We start from the raw sequence: 18,938 nt of genomic DNA on the forward strand, positions 1-18,938 counted from the left end.
TGCCATTTAATACGACCTTGGCTGATCCGATCATGGACTCAGGTCCACTTTCCTGCCCGCTCCCCCTAACCCCTTATTCTCTTATCGGTTAAGAAACTGTCTACCTCTGTCTTAAATTTATTCAATGTCCCAGCTCTCTGAGGCAGCGAATTTCACAGATTTACAACCCTCTGAGAAAATAAATTTCTCCTCATCTGAGTCTTAAATGGGCAGCCCCTTATTCTAAGATTATGCCCCCTAGTTCTAGTCTCCCCCATCAGTGGAAACATTCTCCCTGCATTTACCTTGTCACGCCGCCTCATAATCTTATACGTTTCAATAAGATCACCTCTCAATCTTCTGAATTCTAATGAGTAGAGGCCCAACCTACTCAACCTTTCCTCATAATTCAACCCCCTCATCTCCAGAATCAACCAAGTGAACCTTCTCTGAACTGCCTCCAAAGCAAGTACATCCTTTCATAAATATGGAAACCAAAACTGTACGCAGTATTCCAGGTGTGGCCTCACCAATACCCTGTATAACTGTAGCAAGACTTCCCTGCTTTTATACTCCATCCCCTTTGCAATAAAGGCTAAGATTCCATTGGCCTTCCTGATCACTTGCTGTACCTGCATACTAACCTTTTGTGTTTCATGCACAAGTATTCCCAGGTCCTGCTGTACTGCAACACTTTGCAATCTTTCTCTATTTAAATAATAACTTGCTCTTTGATTTTTTTCTGCCAAAGTGCATGGCCTCACACTTTCCAACATTATACTCCATCTGCCAAATTTTTGCCTACTCACTTAGCCTGTCTATGTCCTTTTGCAGATTTTTTGTGTTCTTCTTACACGTTGCTTTTCCTCCCATCTTTGTATTGTCAGCAAACTTGGCTACATTACACTCAGTCCCTTCTTCCAAGTCATTAATATAGATTGTAAATAGTTGGGGTCCCAGCACTGATCCCTGTGGCACCCCACTAGTTACTGGTTGCCAACCAGAGAATGAACCATTTATCCTGACTCTCTGTTTTCTGTTAGTTAGCCAATCCTCTATCCATGCTAATATATTACCCCCAACCCCGTGAACTTTTATCTTGTGCAGTAACCTTTTATGTGGCACCTTGTCAAATGCCTTCTGGAAGTCCAAAAACATCACATCCACTGGTTCCCCTTTATCCATCCTCTTCGTTACATCCTCAAGGAATTCCAGCAAATTTGTCAAACATGACTTCTCCTTCCATAAATTCATGCTGACTCTGCCTGACCGAATTATGCTTTTCCAAATGTCCTGCTGCTGCTTCCTTAATAATGGACTCCAACATTTTCCCAACCATAGATGGGACATTTAAATGAGGCCAGGGAATAAAAATTGCTCAGGCTCCATGGAGGAGACATCGTGGCCACTTCCTTTCTGCTGCAGCCTCTGTACACCACAACCCCGGCCCAGATTAAAACTGGGACTTGTGAGCTTGTTCCAGTCCTACGTCTGAGCTCTCGAATACAGCATGTGTTTATCTCACCGGAATGCTGTTAAGTGCAAGAGTTTTTCAGGCAGGACAGGTTCTCAGTACTTGTATTGAAATGAGTTACTTTGTAAATTGTCCAAAAGAAACTGATGTAAAGACCTAATTACAATAGCTACAAATGATAGATCATTTTGGTGTAGATTTACTTATTTTGGTAGTGCACAATTGAGGTTCAAACAGACTTTCTAATTTCTTAATAATATTACTGGTTGTGATCCATTGTTTTTTTTAAGGTCCTATAATGCATGTCAAGCAGGCTAGAAAACAACTCTGGGCTCAAACTGTCCTTACTCACTTCAAGGCAACTATTTCCCAAGTGTAAAAGAAAAATACTGTGGATGCTGGAAATCTGAAATAAAACCAGAAAATGCTGGAAATACTCAGAAGGTCTGACAAAAGATCATCAACCTGAAACGTTAACTCTGTTTCTCTCTCCACAGATGCGACCTGACCTGCTGAGTGTTTCCAGCATTTTTTGTTTATATTTCTTATTTGCTAAGTGGGCCTAACATTGCCAAGAGGACCACGTGATAATAGTGTGTAAGTAAAGTTCTGTGCTGTTACCTTGAAAAACAAATGTAGGGAGTAGCTTAACAGATAAACAACCATTTTTACCAGAATGTATGGCTTATGTAAAAAATGTAACATTTGAGAGTCCAGTTCTCACAATATTGTATCGCAATCAAAATATAATGCAGCATCAAGCTGCAGCCTTTTCTAACTTGACGCTTTTTATATTAGTGCTGAAGAACAGGAGGTCAATCTAGGTAAGCTGGATGGCCTGTTTACTCCCTCCATAATGTATGCAGCTTCGGGCACTGGCAATCACTAGAAATTCAAAGTCACAGTACTAAAAAACAGAAATTACGATCGCCATTGATCTTGTATGAATGTTTAGCAGGTTCCTATGAAATTCCACAATGCACTCTGCAGCTATCTTGTCCATTGGCAAAAAAACACTCATGCATGCATCCAATGTACAATTAAGATAATCTCATCTCATTGCACTAAAAATACTATAAACTCATTCAACGGGTAGTTTGGTCACAGTAGCCTTTTAAACCTGAGCTAAATGAAACCTTACATGTGCCTTTCCTTTTGAGTGTCAGGAAGTGACTTCTGTTTTACTTCAGCTTCTTTTTCCTTTTGAGCTTACCTCAAGAGCTCGGAGATGGAAAGTTCCTCCCCCGACTCTTCCAAATGATCCCTTGGCTTTGTTCTGGCCTGTGGGCTGGCTTCCTGAGGTTTACAGCAACTGATAGAACTATCTTCCTCTGAGACAAGAGGTGGTTGTGCTTGAAAGCATTCTGCCTGGTGTTCACGTGCTACTTGGGCTAGATCACCATAGAGCTCTCTAGAAGATGGTTGTCCAAATCGTGTGGTCTTTGGACTGTACAGATCGTCTGAAAGTGCAGAGAAACCTGGAAGTAGAAAAAGAAAAACGTGTTTACAGTGAGCTGCACTATGGACAGTGCTAGGGAAAACAATGTGTTCAAAGTGTGAACATTTATTCTATTTGTTCCTCAGAATTTTTTCCAATAATTTTCCCACCATCGAGGTTAGGCTGACTGGCCTGTAATTACTCGGTCTATCTCTTTCTTCCTTTTTAAACAATGGTACATTGTTAACAGTCCTCCAGTAACACACCTGTAGCCAGAGAGAAAATAAGAGGCAGGGCCTCTGCTATTTCCCCTCTTGTTTCTGGGATACATTTCATCTGGGCCTGGGGATTTATCCACTTTCAAAGATGCTAAACCCCTTAATACTTCCTCTCTCACTATGTTTATTTCATCTAATATTTCACACACCTCCTCCCTTATTGCAATGTCTGCATTGTCCCTCTATTTTGTGAAAACAGACGCAAAGTACTCATTAAGAACCATACCTATGTCTTCCGCCTCCACACACAGGTTACATTTATGGTCCCTAATAGGCCCCATTCTCTTTCTAGTTAACCACTTGCTCTTAATGTATTTATAAAACATCTTTGGGTTTTCGTTGATGTAGTATATGATAGTCCTGCCCAACTGAGGAAAATGAGTGGAAGGTAGAAATCTTGAAATCTGTTTCAAACCATCCTATGCACACATTTTTAAATATAATATGGAACACAAAATCACAGAATCCTTAAAAAGAAACGGCCGAAAATCCATGACCCTTCTAATGCACTCCCGCTGGAACTCTGGCTGGAGTGTGTGGAAGGGCCTCGGATACGCTGGGCTCCAACCTTCCCTTGGGCTTTCTGCTGGGCCTTGTTAGCTGCACTCCCTGTGCCTGGCACAGAGAAGATCAGTGGCTTGAACCTTCGAAGAAGCAAAACACTCTCGAGTTTTCTTTTGATTTATTTACAAAGGGAGTCAATGAGTGCAATCTCTTTGACCCTACCAACTTGGGTGGGTTCAACACCAGAGATCACGGGAGGGTGTATTCCAACACTTACTGCAGCGTATTGAACCTGGTTTTGCAGTTATGCAAACATAGAAATCTACAGCGCAGGAGGAGGCCATTTCAGCCCATCATGTCCACGCTGGCCGACAAAGAGCCACACGGCCCTCGGTCAGCACCCCTGAAGGTTACATATAAACTTATGAACAATGAACAATGGTAGAAAAGTAAAGAGCATCCGCTCAACCAGTCCACCTCACACAACTGCGATACCCCATACACGGTAATATTTTACACTTCACCCTAACCGGAGCCATGCGATCTCCTGCAAGAGGCAAAAAAACTCAGATAAAAACCCAGGCCAATTAGGGAAAAAATATTCCTCTCCGACCCATCCAGGTGATCGAAACTAGTCCAGGAGATCACTCTGGCCATATTCGATTCCCCAAAGTACTTACAATCGTATCTGCGCAAGCCAATAAGAGATTATCCGATCTATTCCCACTTACCAGCTCTGGGTCTGTATCCCTGCAGGTTACAGCACTTCAAGTGCCCATCCAAGCACCTTTTAAATGTGGTTAGGCTTTATGCCTCTACCACCCTTCCAGGCAGTGAGTTCCAAACCTCCACAACCCTCTGCATGAAGCTTCCCCTCAAATGATCTCTAAACCTTCCATCAACCACTTTAAAACTATACCCCCTCGTAATTGACCCTTTCACCAAAGGAAATAGACCCTTGCTATCCACTCTATCCAGCCCCCTCAAAATGTTATAAACCTCAATGAGGTCTCCCCTCAGCCTCATTCCAAGGAGAACAAACCTAGCCTATCCAATTTGTCCTCATAGCTAAGATTCTCCATTCCAGGCAGCATCCTCGTAAATTTCCTCTGCACCCTCTCCAGTGCAATCACATCCTTCCTATAATACGGCGACCAGAACTGCACGCAGTATTCCAGCTGTGGCCTAACCAGAGTATTATACAATTTAAGCATAACCTCCCTGCTCTTGTATTCTATGCCCCGGCCAATAAAGGCAAGCATTCCGTATGCCTTCTTAACCACCTTATCCACCTGGCCAGTTACTTTCAGGGATCTGTGGCCAAGCACTCCAAGGTCCCTTTGTTCATCAACACGTCTAAGTGAGCTACCGTTTAATGTGTATACCCTTTCCTTATTAGCCCTCCCCAAGTGCAATACAAATTTCAAATGTTTATTTGGACGTACACATGTAATGGATGGCTAATCCACCACCAGCATTTTTCTGCCAATGCTGAAAATTACCACCAGGTTGATTTATATACAAGTTTCATTTTGTGTTACATACTTCTCTTTTATATTTTGAGAAATGCATTTACCTTCACTGTGATCCAGTGCTATTGTCTGTTCAATCTCTGCATAAGTGCGGGAAACATGCTCTCTACTAGGTGATGTCTGTGTGGTTTCCAGTAAGCTGATAATATCCATTCGATTAATTTTGGTCAAGGTCTGCATTAGTTTTTCATCTTGGAATGAAAAGAGCAAAAATGTTGATAGGTAAAATATTTAACAAATCCCCACTTTACAGTTAACTACCAAAGAATTGAACACATTCTACAGTTTGAGACATTGCATTTCCTTTTTCCAATCTAAAGTTTCAATTTAATAAGCATTAAGACTCAAACCAATATGAAGCATTTTTTAATCATCCCAGTATCTCAGGAACTGCTGTTGGTTTTCACAGATATATTCTCAACTAATGTTGGCAAGAAAGAAAAAAAAAGAAAAAAAAAGAATAAAATACTGCATAAATTTCAGTGATTAGTAAAGCAGACAAAAGAGGTATTTTACGAATATTGTGAAAGAGTCTGTCAAATAATGGCAGCATTGCCTATTAGACAAACTTACCTATTTGTAACTACCTATTATAATAAGCCAGTGCAATTAATCTTTTAAATCATGGCTGAATACAAAAAGTACAGAGGTGAACTGAAAAACAAAATAAGGGGCAAAGAGAGAGTATGAGAATAGAATGCAGGTGCAGCATCGAGAATCTGGAAGCCTCAGGACCGAGGCCATTCCGGATTCCGGCCTTTTGATCATCCTTCTGATGTCACGAATCCAGAAACACCCGAGCCCAGGTTCAGGTATTTTTGGATTTCAGAATGTCAGCGGGGGGCGCGGGGGGGGGCGCGGGGGGAGGGGAGGGGGGGGCGCGGGGTCCCCGCCGAGGAGCTGTTCAAGCTGGCCGGCCCCATTGATGAGGTCGTCGGGCTGTGCCCCGCCATGGAGAGGGTATTTGGGCAGACTCCACCGTGGAGGAGCTGTTCGGGCCAGCCAGCCCCGTCCCGGAGGTGGTGTTCGGGCAGGCTGGCGGCGAGGCAGCGGCAGTGAGCGGGGTGAGGCGAGGCCCGAGTTCGGGCAGTGGCGGGGCCCCGAAGTCGGCAGGTCTGGATTCCAGAACATTTTACGGATTCCGGATGACCCTGTCACCGATCGGTCTGGAGTCCGGAACATTCCGGAACTCTGGATTTTCGACGCTGCACCCGTAGCAACTAACTTAAAAGGAAACCCAAACGTTTTTTTATAAAGATATAAGTAGCAAAAGGGTAGTTAAAGTAAGAGTGATGGCAATTAGGGACCAATAAAGGAGATCTTCTTCTGGAGGCAGAGGGCATAGCTGAAGCATTAAATGAGTATTTTACCTCTATCTTCACTAGAGAAGAGGAAGCTGTCAATGTCACAGTAACGTTGGAGGTAGTAGAGAAATTCAATCGAATAAAAATAGATAAAGAGGAGGTACTTAAAAATTGGCCATGCTCAAAGTAGAAATGTCACCCAGTCCGATTCATCCTAGGTTGCTGAGGAAAGTAAGGGTGGAAATTGTAGAAGTTCAGGCCACAATCTTTCAATCCTCCTTAGATGTGGGAGTGGTGCCAGGGGACTAGCAAATATTACACCCCTGTTCAAAAAGGGAAGAGGGATAAAACCGGCAATTACAGGCCAGTCGGTCAAACATTGATGGTGGAGAAACTTTTAGAGACATTAAGCTGGAGAAATATTTTTTTTATTCGTTCCTGGGATGTGGGCATTGCTGGCGAGGCCAGCATTTATTGCCCATTCTTAATTGCCCTCGAGAAGGTGAGGCGCCTTCTTGAACCACTGCAGTCCTGGTGGTGAAGGTACTCCCACAGTGCCGTTAAGGAGTGTGTCCCAGGAATTTGCCAAGCGATGATGAAGGAATGGGATATATTTCCAAATTAGGATGGTGTGTAACTTGAAGGGAAACTTGCAGGATGGTGTTCCCATGTGCCTGCTGCCCTTGTCCTTCGAAGTGGTAGAGGTCGCGGGTTTGGGAGGTGCTGACGAACAAATCTTGGCGAGTTGCTGCAGGGCATCTTGTAGATGGTACACACTGCAGACATGGTGCGCTGGTGGTGGAGAGGGAGTGAATGTTTAAAGTAGTGGATGGGATGCCGATCAAGTGGGCTGCTTTGTCCTGGATGGTGTCGAGCTTCTTGAGTGTTGTTGGAGCTGCACTCATCCAGGCAAGTGGAGAGTATTGTCATACTCCTAACTTGTGACTTGTAGATGGTTGAAAGGCTTTGGGGAGTCAGGAGGTGAGGCATCGCCGCAGAATATCCAGCCTCTGATCGGCTCTTGTTGTCACAGTATTTCTGTGGCTGGTCCAGATAAATTTCCTTTGAATGGTGACACCTAGGATGTTGATAGTGGGGGATCCAGCGATGGTAATGCTGTTCAATGTCATGGGGAGGTGGTTAAACTCTCACTTGTTGGAGATAATTATTGTGTACCATTGTGTGGCGCGACTGTTACTTGCGACTTATCAGCCCAAGTCTGAGTGCTGTCCAGGTCTGGCTGCATGCAGGCATGGACTGCTTCATTACCTGAGGAGTTGTGAATGGAACTGAACACTGCGCAATCATTAGCGAACATCCCCACTTCTGACCTTATGATGGAGGGAAAGGCATTGATGAAGCAGCTGCAGATGGTTGGGCCTGGGACACTGCCCTGAGGAATTCCTGCAGCGATGTCCTGAGGCTGAAACAATCACAACCATCTTCCTTTGTTTAATTTAAAGAGGAAAAGCTAAATAGTTGGGAATCTTTCAGGTTTAGGCAGAGAAAAACAAGGTAACTCTCCAGTCGGAGGCAATTAGCAGCTAGTTAAAACCAGTTCTGTAAACAACTGACCAGTAGTGAGTCATCTGACCTAGATACAGTTTAAAAAGAGGCAGCTCATGCAGAGCACCGAGTGCAGCAGCAAAGAGTGGCATTCGTGAGTTTGGTAAGTGGGTGAGTTTTAAGGGCAAGTGGGGGTGGCAGGTGCTGTTTTGTCTTGTTTTTCCGACCAGTGCTGACACTAGAGCAGTTGATAAGGAGTGCGAGAGTAGGAGACGGAGGCCCAGAGACCAGCCCAACCGCTGCAGACAAAGATAGAGTGGTGCAAAATCGAGAATTGACGTCACAGCCAAGCTGGTAAGTGGTTGGCTGTTCGACTGGTAAGTATAACTCTGTTTTAGACTGACTTTTAGATTGGTTGAATTGGCAGCGAACTACTAAGTAGCTGTTTGGTGTTTAAGTAAATTTTAGTAAGTAAATTAATTTAAGGGTTAAGTCATGGCAGGAGAGCTCAGACCTGTGTCATGCTCCTCCTGTGCTATGTGGGAAGTAACGGACACTTCCAGTGTCCCTGACTACTATGTGTGCGGGAAGTGTGTCCAGCTGCAGCTCATGACAGACTGCATGACAGCACTGAAGCTGTGGATGGACTCACTTTGGAGCAAGTGCGATGCTGAGAATGTTGTGGATAGCACATTTAGTGAGTTGGTCACACCACAGATAAGGGTTAGGACAGATAGTGAATGGATGACCAAGTGACAAGGCAAGAGCAGGAAGATAGTGCAGGAGTTATAATGGGTGACTTTAATATGCACATAGATTGGGCTAACCAAACTGGAAGCAATACGGTGGAGGAGGATTTTCTGGAGTGCATAAGGGATGGTTTTTTAGACCAATATGTCGAGGAACCAACTAGGGGGGAGGCCATCTTAGACTGGGTGTTATGTAATGAGAAAGGATTAATTAGCAATCTCGTTGTGCGAGGCCCCTTGGGGAAGAGTGACCATAATATGGTGGAATTCTGCATTAGGATGGAGAATGAAACAGTTAATTCAGAGACCATGGTCCAGAACTTAAAGAAGGCTAACTTTGAAGGTATGAGGCGTGAATTGGCTGAGATGGATTGGCGAATGATACTTAAGGGGTTGACTGTGGATGGGCAATGGCAGACATTTAGAGACCGCATGGATGAACTACAACAATTGTACATTCCTGTCTGGCATAGAAATAAAAAAGGGAAGGTGGCTCAACCGTGGCTATCAAGGGAAATCAGGGATAATATTAAAGCCAAGGAAGTGGCATACAAATTGGCCAGAAATAGCAGCGAACCTGGGGACTGGGAGAAATTTAGAACTCAGCAGAGGAGGACAAAGGGTTTGATTAAGGCAGGGAAAATGGAGTATGAGAAGAAGCTTGCAGGGAACATTAAGACGGATTGCAAAAGTTTCTATAGATATGTAAAGAGAAAAAGGTTAGTAAAGACAAATGTAGGTCCCCTGCAGTCAGAATCAGGGGAAGTCATAACGGGGAACAAAGAAATGGCGGACCAATTGAACAAGTACTTTGGTTCGGTATTCACGAAGGAGGACACGAACAACCTTCCGGTTATAAAAGGGGTCGGGGGGTCTAGTAAGGAGGAGGAACTGAGGGAAATCCTTATTAGCTGGGAAATTGTGTTGGGGAAATTGATGGGATTGAAGGCCGATAAATCCCCAGGGCCTGATGGACTGCATCCCAGAGTACTTAAGGAGGTGGCCTTGGAAATAGTGGATGCGTTGACAGTCATTTTCCAACATTCCATTGACTCTGGATCAGTTCCTATGGAGTGGAGGGTAGCCAATGTAACCCCACTTTTTAAAAAAGGAGGGAGAGAGAAAACAGGGAATTATAGACCGGTCAGCCTGACATCGGTAGTGGGTAAAATGATGGAATCAATTATTAAGGATGTCATAGCAGTGCATTTGGAAAGAGGTGACATGATAGGTCCAAGTCAGCATGGATTTGTGAAAGGGAAATCATGCTTGACAAATCTTCTGGAATTTTTTGAGGATGTTTCCAGTAGAGTGGATAAGGGAGAACCAGTTGATGTGGTATATTTGGACTTTCAGAAGGCGTTCGACAAGGTCCCACACAAGAGATTGATGTGCAAAGTTAGAGCACATGGGATTGGGGGTAGTGTACTGACATGGATTGAGAACTGGTTGTCAGACAGGAAGCAAAGAGTAGGAGTAAATGGGTACTTTTCAGAATGGCAGGCAGTGACTAGTGGGGTACCGCAAGGTTCTGTGCTGGGGCCCCAGCTGTTTACACTGTACATTAATGATTTAGATGAGGGGATTAAATGTAGTATCTCCAAATTTGCGGATGACACTAAGCTGGGTGGCAGTGTGAGCTGCGAGGAGGATGCTGTGAGGCTGCAGAGCGACTTGGATAGGTTAGGTGAGTGGGCAAATGCATGGCAGATGAAGTATAATGTGGATAAATATGAGGTTATCCACTTTGGTGGTAAAAACAGAGAGACAGACTATTAACTGAATGGTGACAGATTAGGAAAAGGGGAGGTGCAAAGAGACCTGGGTGTCATGGTACATCAGTCATTGAAGGTTGGCATGCAGGTGCAGCAGGCGGTTAAGAAAGCAAATGGCATGTTGGCCTTCATAGCAAGGGGATTTGAGTACAGGGGCAGGGAGGTGTTGCTACAGTTGTACAGGGCATTGGTGAGGCCACACCTGGAGTATTGTGTACAGTTTTGGTCTCCTAACCTGAGGAAGGACATTCTTGCTATTGAGGGAGTGCAGCGAAGGTTCACCAGACTGATTCCCGGGATGGCGGGACTGACCTATCAAGAAAGACTGGATCAACTGGGCTTGTATTCACTGGAGTTCAGAAGAATGAGAGGGGACCTCATAGAAACATATAAAATTCTGACGGGGTTAGACAGGTTAGATGCAGGAAGAATGTTCCCAATGTTGGGGAAGTCCAGAACCAGGGGTCACAGTCTAAGGATAAGGGGTAAGCCATTTAGGACCGAGATGCGGAGGAACTTCTTCACCCAGAGAGTGGTGAACCTGTGGAATTCTCTACCACAGAAAGTTGTTGAGGCCAATTCACTAAATATATTCAAAAAGGAGTTAGATGAGGTCCTTACTGCTAGGGGGATCAAGGGGTATGGCGAGAAAGCAGGAATGGGGTACTGAAGTTGAATGTTCAGCCATGAACTCATTGAATGGCGGTGCAGGCTAGAAGGGCCGAATGGCCTACTCCTGCACCTATTTTCTATGTTTCTATGTTTCTATGAGTCCCCTGCGGTCATCTCCCTCCAAAACAGGTATACCGTTTTGTATACTGTTGGGGGAGATGACTTCCCAGGGGATGGCACCAGCAGCCAGGTTCATGGCACCACGGGTGGCTCTGCTGCACAGAAGGGCGGGAAAAAGAGTGGGAGAGGTTTAGTGATAGGGGACTCTATTACAAGGGGAATAGATAGGAGTTTCTGCGGCCGCAACCGAGACTCCAGGATGGTATGTTGCCTCCCTGGTGCAAGGGTCTCAGAGTGGCTGCAGAGCATTCTGGAGAGGGAGGGTGAACAGCCAGTTGTCGTGGTACATGTAGGTACCAACAATATAGGTAAGAAGCAGGAAGAGGACCGACAAGCTGAATTTAGGGAGCTAGGAGTTAAATTAAAAAGTAGGACCTCAAAAGGTAGTAATCTCTGGATTGCTACCAGTGCCACGTGCTAATCAGAGTAGAGGGAGCAGGATAGACAGAATAAATATGTGGCTTGAGCAGTGGTGCAAGAGGGAGGGATTCAAATTCCTGGGACATTGGAACCAGTTCTGGGGGAAATGGGACCTGTACAAAAAGGACGGTCTGCACTTGGGCAGGACTGGAACTGAAGTCCTAGGGGTAACATTTGCTAATGCAGTTTGGGAGTGTTTAAACTAATATGGCAGGGGGATGGGAGCCTATGCAGCGAGACAGGGCGAAGTAATATGGAGTCAGAAACAGATGGTAGAAAAGTAAAAAGCAATAATGGAAGGCCGAATAAACAAAGGCAGGAAACAAAAAGGGCCACACTACATCATAATTCTAAAAGGACAAAGGGTGTTAAAAAACAAGACTGAAGGCTTTGTGTCTTAATGCAAGGAGTATCCATAATAAGGTGGATGAATTAACTGTGCAAATAGATGTTAACAGATATGATATGATTGGGATTACAGAGACGTGGCTCCAGGATGATCAGGGCTGGAAACTCAACATCCAAGGGTGTTCAACATTCAGGAAGGATAGAATAAAAGGAAAAGGAGGTGGGGTAGCATTACTGGTTAAAGAGGAGATTAATGCAATAGTTAGGAAGGACATTAGCTTGGATGATGTAGAATCTATATGGGTAGAGCTGCAGAACACCAAAGGGCAAAAAACGTGGGTTGGAGTTGTGTACAGACCTAAAAACAGTAGTAGTGAAGTTGGGGAGGGCATCAAACAGGAAATTAGGGGTGCATGCAATAAAGGTGCAGCAGTTATCATGGGTGACTTTAATATGCATACAGATTGGGCTAACCAAACTGGAAGCAATACGGTTGAGGAGGATTTCCTGGAGTGCATAAGGGATGGTTTTCTAGACCAATATGTCGAGGAACCAACTGGGGGGAGGCCATCTTAGACTGGGTGTTGTGTAATGAGAGAGGATTAATTAGCAATCTCGTTGTGCGAGGCCCCTTGGGGAAGAGTGACTATAATATGGTGGAACTCCACATTAGGATGGAGAATGAAACAGTTAATTCAGAGAGCATGGTCCAGAACTTAAAGAAGGGTAACTTTGAAGGTATGAGGCGTGAATTGGCTAGGCGAATGATACTGAAGGGGTTGACTGTGGATGGGCAATGGCAGACATTTAGAGATTGCATGGATGAACTACAACAATTGTACATCCCTATTTGGCGTAAAAATAAAAAAGGGAAGGTGGCTCAACCGTGGCTATCAAGGGAAATCAGGGATAGTATTAAAGCCAAGGAAGTGGTATACAAATTGGCCAGAAATAGCAGCAAACCCGGAGACTGGGAGAAATTTAGAACTCAACAGAGGAGGACAAAGGGTTTGATTAGGGCAGGGAAAATAGAGTACGAGAGGAAACTTGCAGGGAACATTAAAACGGACTGCAAAAGCTTCTATAGATATATAAAGAGAAAAAGGTTAGGAAAGACAAACAGAATCAGGGGAAGTCATAACGGGGAACAAAGAAATGGCAGACCAATTGAACAAGTACTTTGGTTCGGTATTCACTGAGGAGGACACAAACAACCTTCCAGATATAAAAGGGGTCAGAGGGTCTAGGAAGGAGGAGGAACTGAGGGAAATCCTTATTAGTCGGGAAATTGTGTTGGGGAAATTGATGGGATTGAAGACCGATAAATCCCCAGGGCCTGATGATCTGCATCCCAGAGTACTTAAGGAGGTGGCCTTGGAAATGGCGAATGCATTGACAGTCATTTTCCAACATTCCATGGACTCTGGATCAGTTCCTCTGAAGTGGAGGGTAGCCAATGTAATCCCATTTTTTAAAAAAGGAGGGAGAGAGAAAACAGGGAATTATACACCGGTCAGCCTGACATCGGTAGTGGGTAAAATGATGGAATCAATTATTAAGGATGTCATAGCAGCGCATTTGGAAAAAGGTGACATGATAGGTCCAAGTCAGCATGGATTTGTGAAAGGGAAATCATGCTTGACAAATCTTCTGGAATTTTTTGAGGATGTTTCCAGTAGAGTGGACAAGGGAGAACCAGTTGATGTGGTGTGTTTGGACTTTCAGAAAGCTTTCGACAAGGTATCACACAAGAAATTAATATGCAAAGTTAAAGCACATGGGATTGGGGGTAGTGTGCTGACATGGATTGAGAACTGGTTGGCAGACAGGAAGCAAAGAGTAGGAGTAATTGGGTACTCTTCAGAATGGCAGGCAGTGACTAGTGGGGTACCGCAAGGTTCTGTGCTGGGGCCCCAGCTGTTTACATTGTACATTAATGATTTAGAAGAGGGGATTAAATGTAGTATCTCCAAATTTGAGGATGACACTAAGTTGGGTGGCAGTGTGAGCTGCGAGGAGGATGCTATGAGGCTGCAGAGTGACTTGGATAGGTTAGGTGAGTGAGCAAATGCATGGCAGATGAAGTATAATGTGGATAAATGTGAGGTTATTCACTTTGGTGGTAAAAACAGAGACAGACTATTATCTGAATGGTGACAGATTAGGAAAAGGGGAGGTGCAACAAGACCTGGGTTTCATGGTACATCAGTCATTGAAGGTTGGCATGCAGGTACATCAGGCGGTTAAGAAAGCAAATGGCATGTTGGCCTTCATAGCGAGGGGATTTGAGTACAGGAGCAGGGAGGTGTTACTACAGTTGTACAGGGCCTTGGTGAGGCCACACCTGGAGTATTGTGTACAGTTTTGGTCTCCTAACTTGAGGAAGGACATTCTTGCTATTGAGGGAGTGCAGCGAAGGTTCATCAGACTGATTCGCGGGATGGCGGGACTGATATATCAAGAAAGACTGGATCAGCTGGGCTTGTATTCACTGGAGTTCAGAAGAATGAGAGGGGATCTCATAGAAACTTTTAAAATTCTGACGGGTTTAGACAGGTTAGATGCAGGAAGAATGTTCCCAATGCTGTGGAAGTCCAGAACCAGGGGTCACAGTCTAAGGATAAGGGGTAAGCCAGTTAGGACCGAGATGAGGAGAAACTTCTTCACCCAGAGAGTGGTGAACCTGTGGAATTCTGTACCACAGAAAGTTGTTGAGGCCAATTCACTAAATATATTCAAAAAGGAGTTAGATGTAGTCCTTACTACTAGGGGGATCAAGGGGTATGGCGAGAAAGCAGGAATGGGGTACTGAAGTTACATGTTCAGCCATGAATTCATTGAATGGTGGTGCAGGCTCGATGGGCCGAATAGCCGACTCCTGCACTTATTTGCCATGTTTCTATGTTTGTGCTAGGTAAGACTCCAGCCAGTAGCGTCTTCCCCCTGATTCCCATTGACTTCAATTTTACTAGACCACACTCGGTCAAATGCTGCCTTGAGTCAAGGGCAGTCGCTCTCACATCACCTCTGGAATTCAGCTCTTTTGTCCATGTTTGGACCAAGGCTGTAATGAGGTCTGGAACCGAGTGATCCTGGCGGAACCCAACCTAAACTTCAGTGAGCAGGTTATTCGTTAGTAAGTGTTGCTTAATAGCACTGTCAATGACACCTTCCATCACATTGCTAATGTTTGAGAGTAGACTGATGAGGTGGTAATTGGTTGAATTGGATTTGTCCTGCTTTTTGTGGACCGGACATACCTAGGCAATTTTCCACATTGTTGGATAGATGCCAGTGTTGCACCTGTACTGGAACAACTTGGCTAGAGGCGCGGCTAGTTCTGGAGCACAAGTCATCAGCATGACAGCTGGGATATTGTCGGGGCCCATAGCCTTTGCTGTATCCAGTGCATTCAGCCGCTTCGTGATATCACATGGAGTGAATCGAATTGGCTGAAGACTGGCTTCTGTAATGGTGGGGACCTTAGGAGGAGACCAATATTGATCATCCACTCAGCACATCTGGCTGAAGGTGGTTGCAAACTTAGGCCTTGTCTTTTGCACTTGCGTGATGGGCTTCTCCATCATTGAGGATGGGAATATTCATGAAGCCTAAGTCCTGTGCTCTTCACCAGGTTGGCACCTCACTTTTAGGTACACCTGGTGCTGCTCCTGGTATGCTCTTCTGTACTCCTCATTGAAACAGAGTTGGTCCCCAGACTTGATGGTAACGGTAGAGTGAGGGATATGCCGGACCATGAGGTTACAGATTATGGTGGAATACAATTCTGCGGCTGCTGATGGCCCACAGCACCTCATGGATGCCCAGTTTTGAGCTGGTAGATCTGTTCTGAATCTATTCCATTTAGCACGGTGGTAATGCCACACAACACGATGGAGGGTGTCCTCAGTGTGAAGACGGGACTTCGTCTCCACAAGGACTGTGCAGTGGTCACTGCTACCAATACTCTCCTGGACTGATACATCTGTGACACGTAGATTGGTGAAGACGAGGTCAAGTAGGTTTTTCCCTCCTGTTGGTACTCTTACCACCTGCTGAAGGCCCAATCTGGCAGCTATGTTCTTCAGAACTCGGTCAACCCGGTCAGTAGTTGTGCTACTGAGCCAATCTTAATGATGGACATTGAAGTACCCCACCCAGAGTACATTCTGTGCCCTTGCTATCCTCAGTGCTTCTTCCAAGTTATGTTCTAGATGGGGGAGAACTGATTCATCAGCTGGAGGAGGGTGGTAGGTGGTAATTAGCAGGAGGTTTCCTTGCTCATGCTTAACCTGAAGCTATGAGTCAATGTTAAGGACTCCCAAGGCTACTCCCTTCCAACTGTGTACCATTGCGCGGCCACCTCTGGTGGGTCTGTCCTGCCGTTGGGACAGGACATACCCAGAGATGGTGATGGAGGAGTCTGAAACATTGGCTGAAAGATATGATTCTGTGAGTATGATGATGTCAGGCTGTTGCTTAATTAGTCTGTGGGACAGCTCTCCCAATGTTGATGCAAGTACCCAGATGTTAGTGAGAAGGACTTTGCAAGGTCGCCTGGGCTGGGAATCCCGTCATCGTGTGCGAAGCCGGTGCTGTGGTTAATGCCGGGTGGTCCGTCTGTTTTTTTAAATTCTTATTATTGTTTTGTGTAATATATAACTGAGTGGTTAGCTAGGCCATTTCAGAGGGCAGTTAAGAGTCAACCACATTGCTGTGGGTCTGGAGTCACATATAGGCCAGATCAGGTAAAGACGGCAGATTTCCAGGTGAGAAAAATATGGGTTAATAAATGAAGGCCAGCATGGATTTGTTAAAGGCAAATCATGTTTCACTAACTTGATTGAGTTCTTTTATGAAGTAACGGAGGGAGTGGATGAGGGTAGTGCAGTTGATGTTGTACACATGTGGTGTTTGATAAAGTGCCTCATATTAAGCTTGGTAACAAAACTGAAGCCCATGGGATTAAAGGGGCAGTGTCAGCATGAATATGTAATTACCTAAAGGACAGAAAGCAGAGAGCAGTGGTGAATAGTTCTTTTTGAGACTGGAGGGAAGTGTGCAGTGGTATCCCTCAGTGGTTGGTGCTGGGACTACTGCCCCTTTTGGTATATATTAATAACCTGGGCTTGGGTATACAGGCCATAATTACAAAGTTTGTAGATGACACAAAACTTGGAAACGTAGTCAACAGTGAGGAGGATAGTAACAGACCACAGGAGGACAATGACAGAGTGGTGAAATGGGAAGGCACACGGCCGATTAAATTTAGCACAGAGAAGTGTGAAGTAATCCATTTTGGTCGGAAGAATGTTGAGAGGAAATATCAACTAAATGGTACAATTTTGAAAAGGTTCAAGAACAGAGGGACCTGGGGGTGCACATACACAATTCTTTTAAAGTAGCAGGACAAGTTGCGAAGTCTGTGAGAAAGGCATATGGGATCTTTGGCTTTATAAACAGCCCAAACCCGTGTCATGCTCCTCCTGTGCTATGGGGGAAGACAGGGCCGCTTCCACTCCCTGACGACTACATGTGCAGGAAGTGCATCCAGTTGCAGCTCCTGACAGACCGCATTGCGGCACTGGAGCTGCACATGGATTCACTCTGGAGCATCCATGATGCTGAGGATTGTCGTGAATAACATGTTTAGTGAGTTGGTCACACCGCAGGTAAAGGTTACTCAGGCAGACAAGGAATGGGTGACCATCAGGAAGAGCAGTGGAAGGAAGGTGGTGTGGGGGTCCCTTGCGGGCATCTCCCTCCAAAACAGATACACAACCTTGGGTATTGTTGGGGGAGATGACTCATCAGGGGAAGGCAGCAGCAGCCAAGTTCATGGCACCAGGTGTGGCTCTGCTGCACAGGAGGGCAGGAAAAAGAGTGGGAGAGCTATAGTGGTCGGGGATTCTATTGTAAGGGGAATAGATAGACGTTTCTGCGGCCGCAAACAAGACTCTAGTATGGTATATTGCCTCCCTGGTGCAAGGGTCAAGGATGTCTTGGAGCGGCTGCAGCGCATTCTGGAGGGGGAGGATGAACAGCCAGCTGTCGTGGTACATATAGGTACCAAAAATATAGGTAAAAAACAGGATGAGGTCCTCCAAGCTGAGTTTAGGGAGCTAGGAGTTAAATTAAAAAGTAGGACCTCAAAGGTAGTAATCTCAGGATTGCTACCAGTGCCACGTGCTAGTCAGAGTAGAAATGGCAGGATAGCTAAGATGAATACGTGGCTTGAGGAGTGGTGCAGGAGGGAGGGATTCAAACTCCTGGGACATTGGAACCGGTTCTGGGGGAGGTGGGACCAGTACAAACTGGACGCTCTGCATCTGGGCAGGACCGGAACGAATATCCTAGGGGGAGTGTTTTCTAGTGCTGTTGGGGAGGGGTTAAACTAATATGGCAGGGGGATGGGAACCTATGCAGGGAGACAGAGGGAAGTAAAATGGGGGCTGAAGCAAAAAATAGAAAGAAGAAAAGTAAAAGCAGAGGGCAGAGAAACCCAAGGCAAAAATCAATAAGGGCCACATTACAGCAAAATTCTAAAGGGACAAAGTGTGTTAAAAAGACAATCCTGAAGGCTCTGTGCCTCAATGCGAGGAGTATTCGTAATAAGGTGGACGAATTAACTGCGCAGGCAGCAATTAACGAATAACAAATTGGAATAGGTTAAACTGCTCCTGATTTAATAAGTTTAAATTTAAGTTTAAGGAACATGCAAACCAAAAGTAATATGTTTGCATTCTGGATTTTAAAATCCAGTGTATATCCACATAGTATTCATTATTCAGGAAGGAGAGACAGAAAGGAAAAGGAGGTGGGGTAGCGTTGTTGGTTAA

The 18,938-nt window shown here is 45.0% G+C and overlaps 1 protein-coding gene across 6 annotated transcripts in view; it reads right to left on the reverse strand.

The window, feature by feature from the left end:
* ank2b (ankyrin 2b, neuronal) overlaps positions 1-18,938 on the reverse strand; it is a 1,291,078-nt gene that overhangs the window by 54,709 nt on the left and 1,217,431 nt on the right. For all 6 annotated transcript variants that reach the window (XM_070871180.1, XM_070871178.1, XM_070871177.1 and 3 more), the window contains 2 exons: positions 5,250-5,396; positions 2,667-2,931 (listed from right to left, as the gene is read on the reverse strand). In XM_070871180.1, coding sequence (XP_070727281.1) covers positions 2,667-2,931; positions 5,250-5,396 — 412 coding nt within the window. The remainder of the gene's footprint in view (positions 1-2,666; positions 2,932-5,249; positions 5,397-18,938) is intronic.

This window comes from Pristiophorus japonicus, chromosome 2, assembly GCF_044704955.1.
Source record: "Pristiophorus japonicus isolate sPriJap1 chromosome 2, sPriJap1.hap1, whole genome shotgun sequence".
Lineage (NCBI taxonomy): Eukaryota > Metazoa > Chordata > Chondrichthyes > Pristiophoridae > Pristiophorus > Pristiophorus japonicus.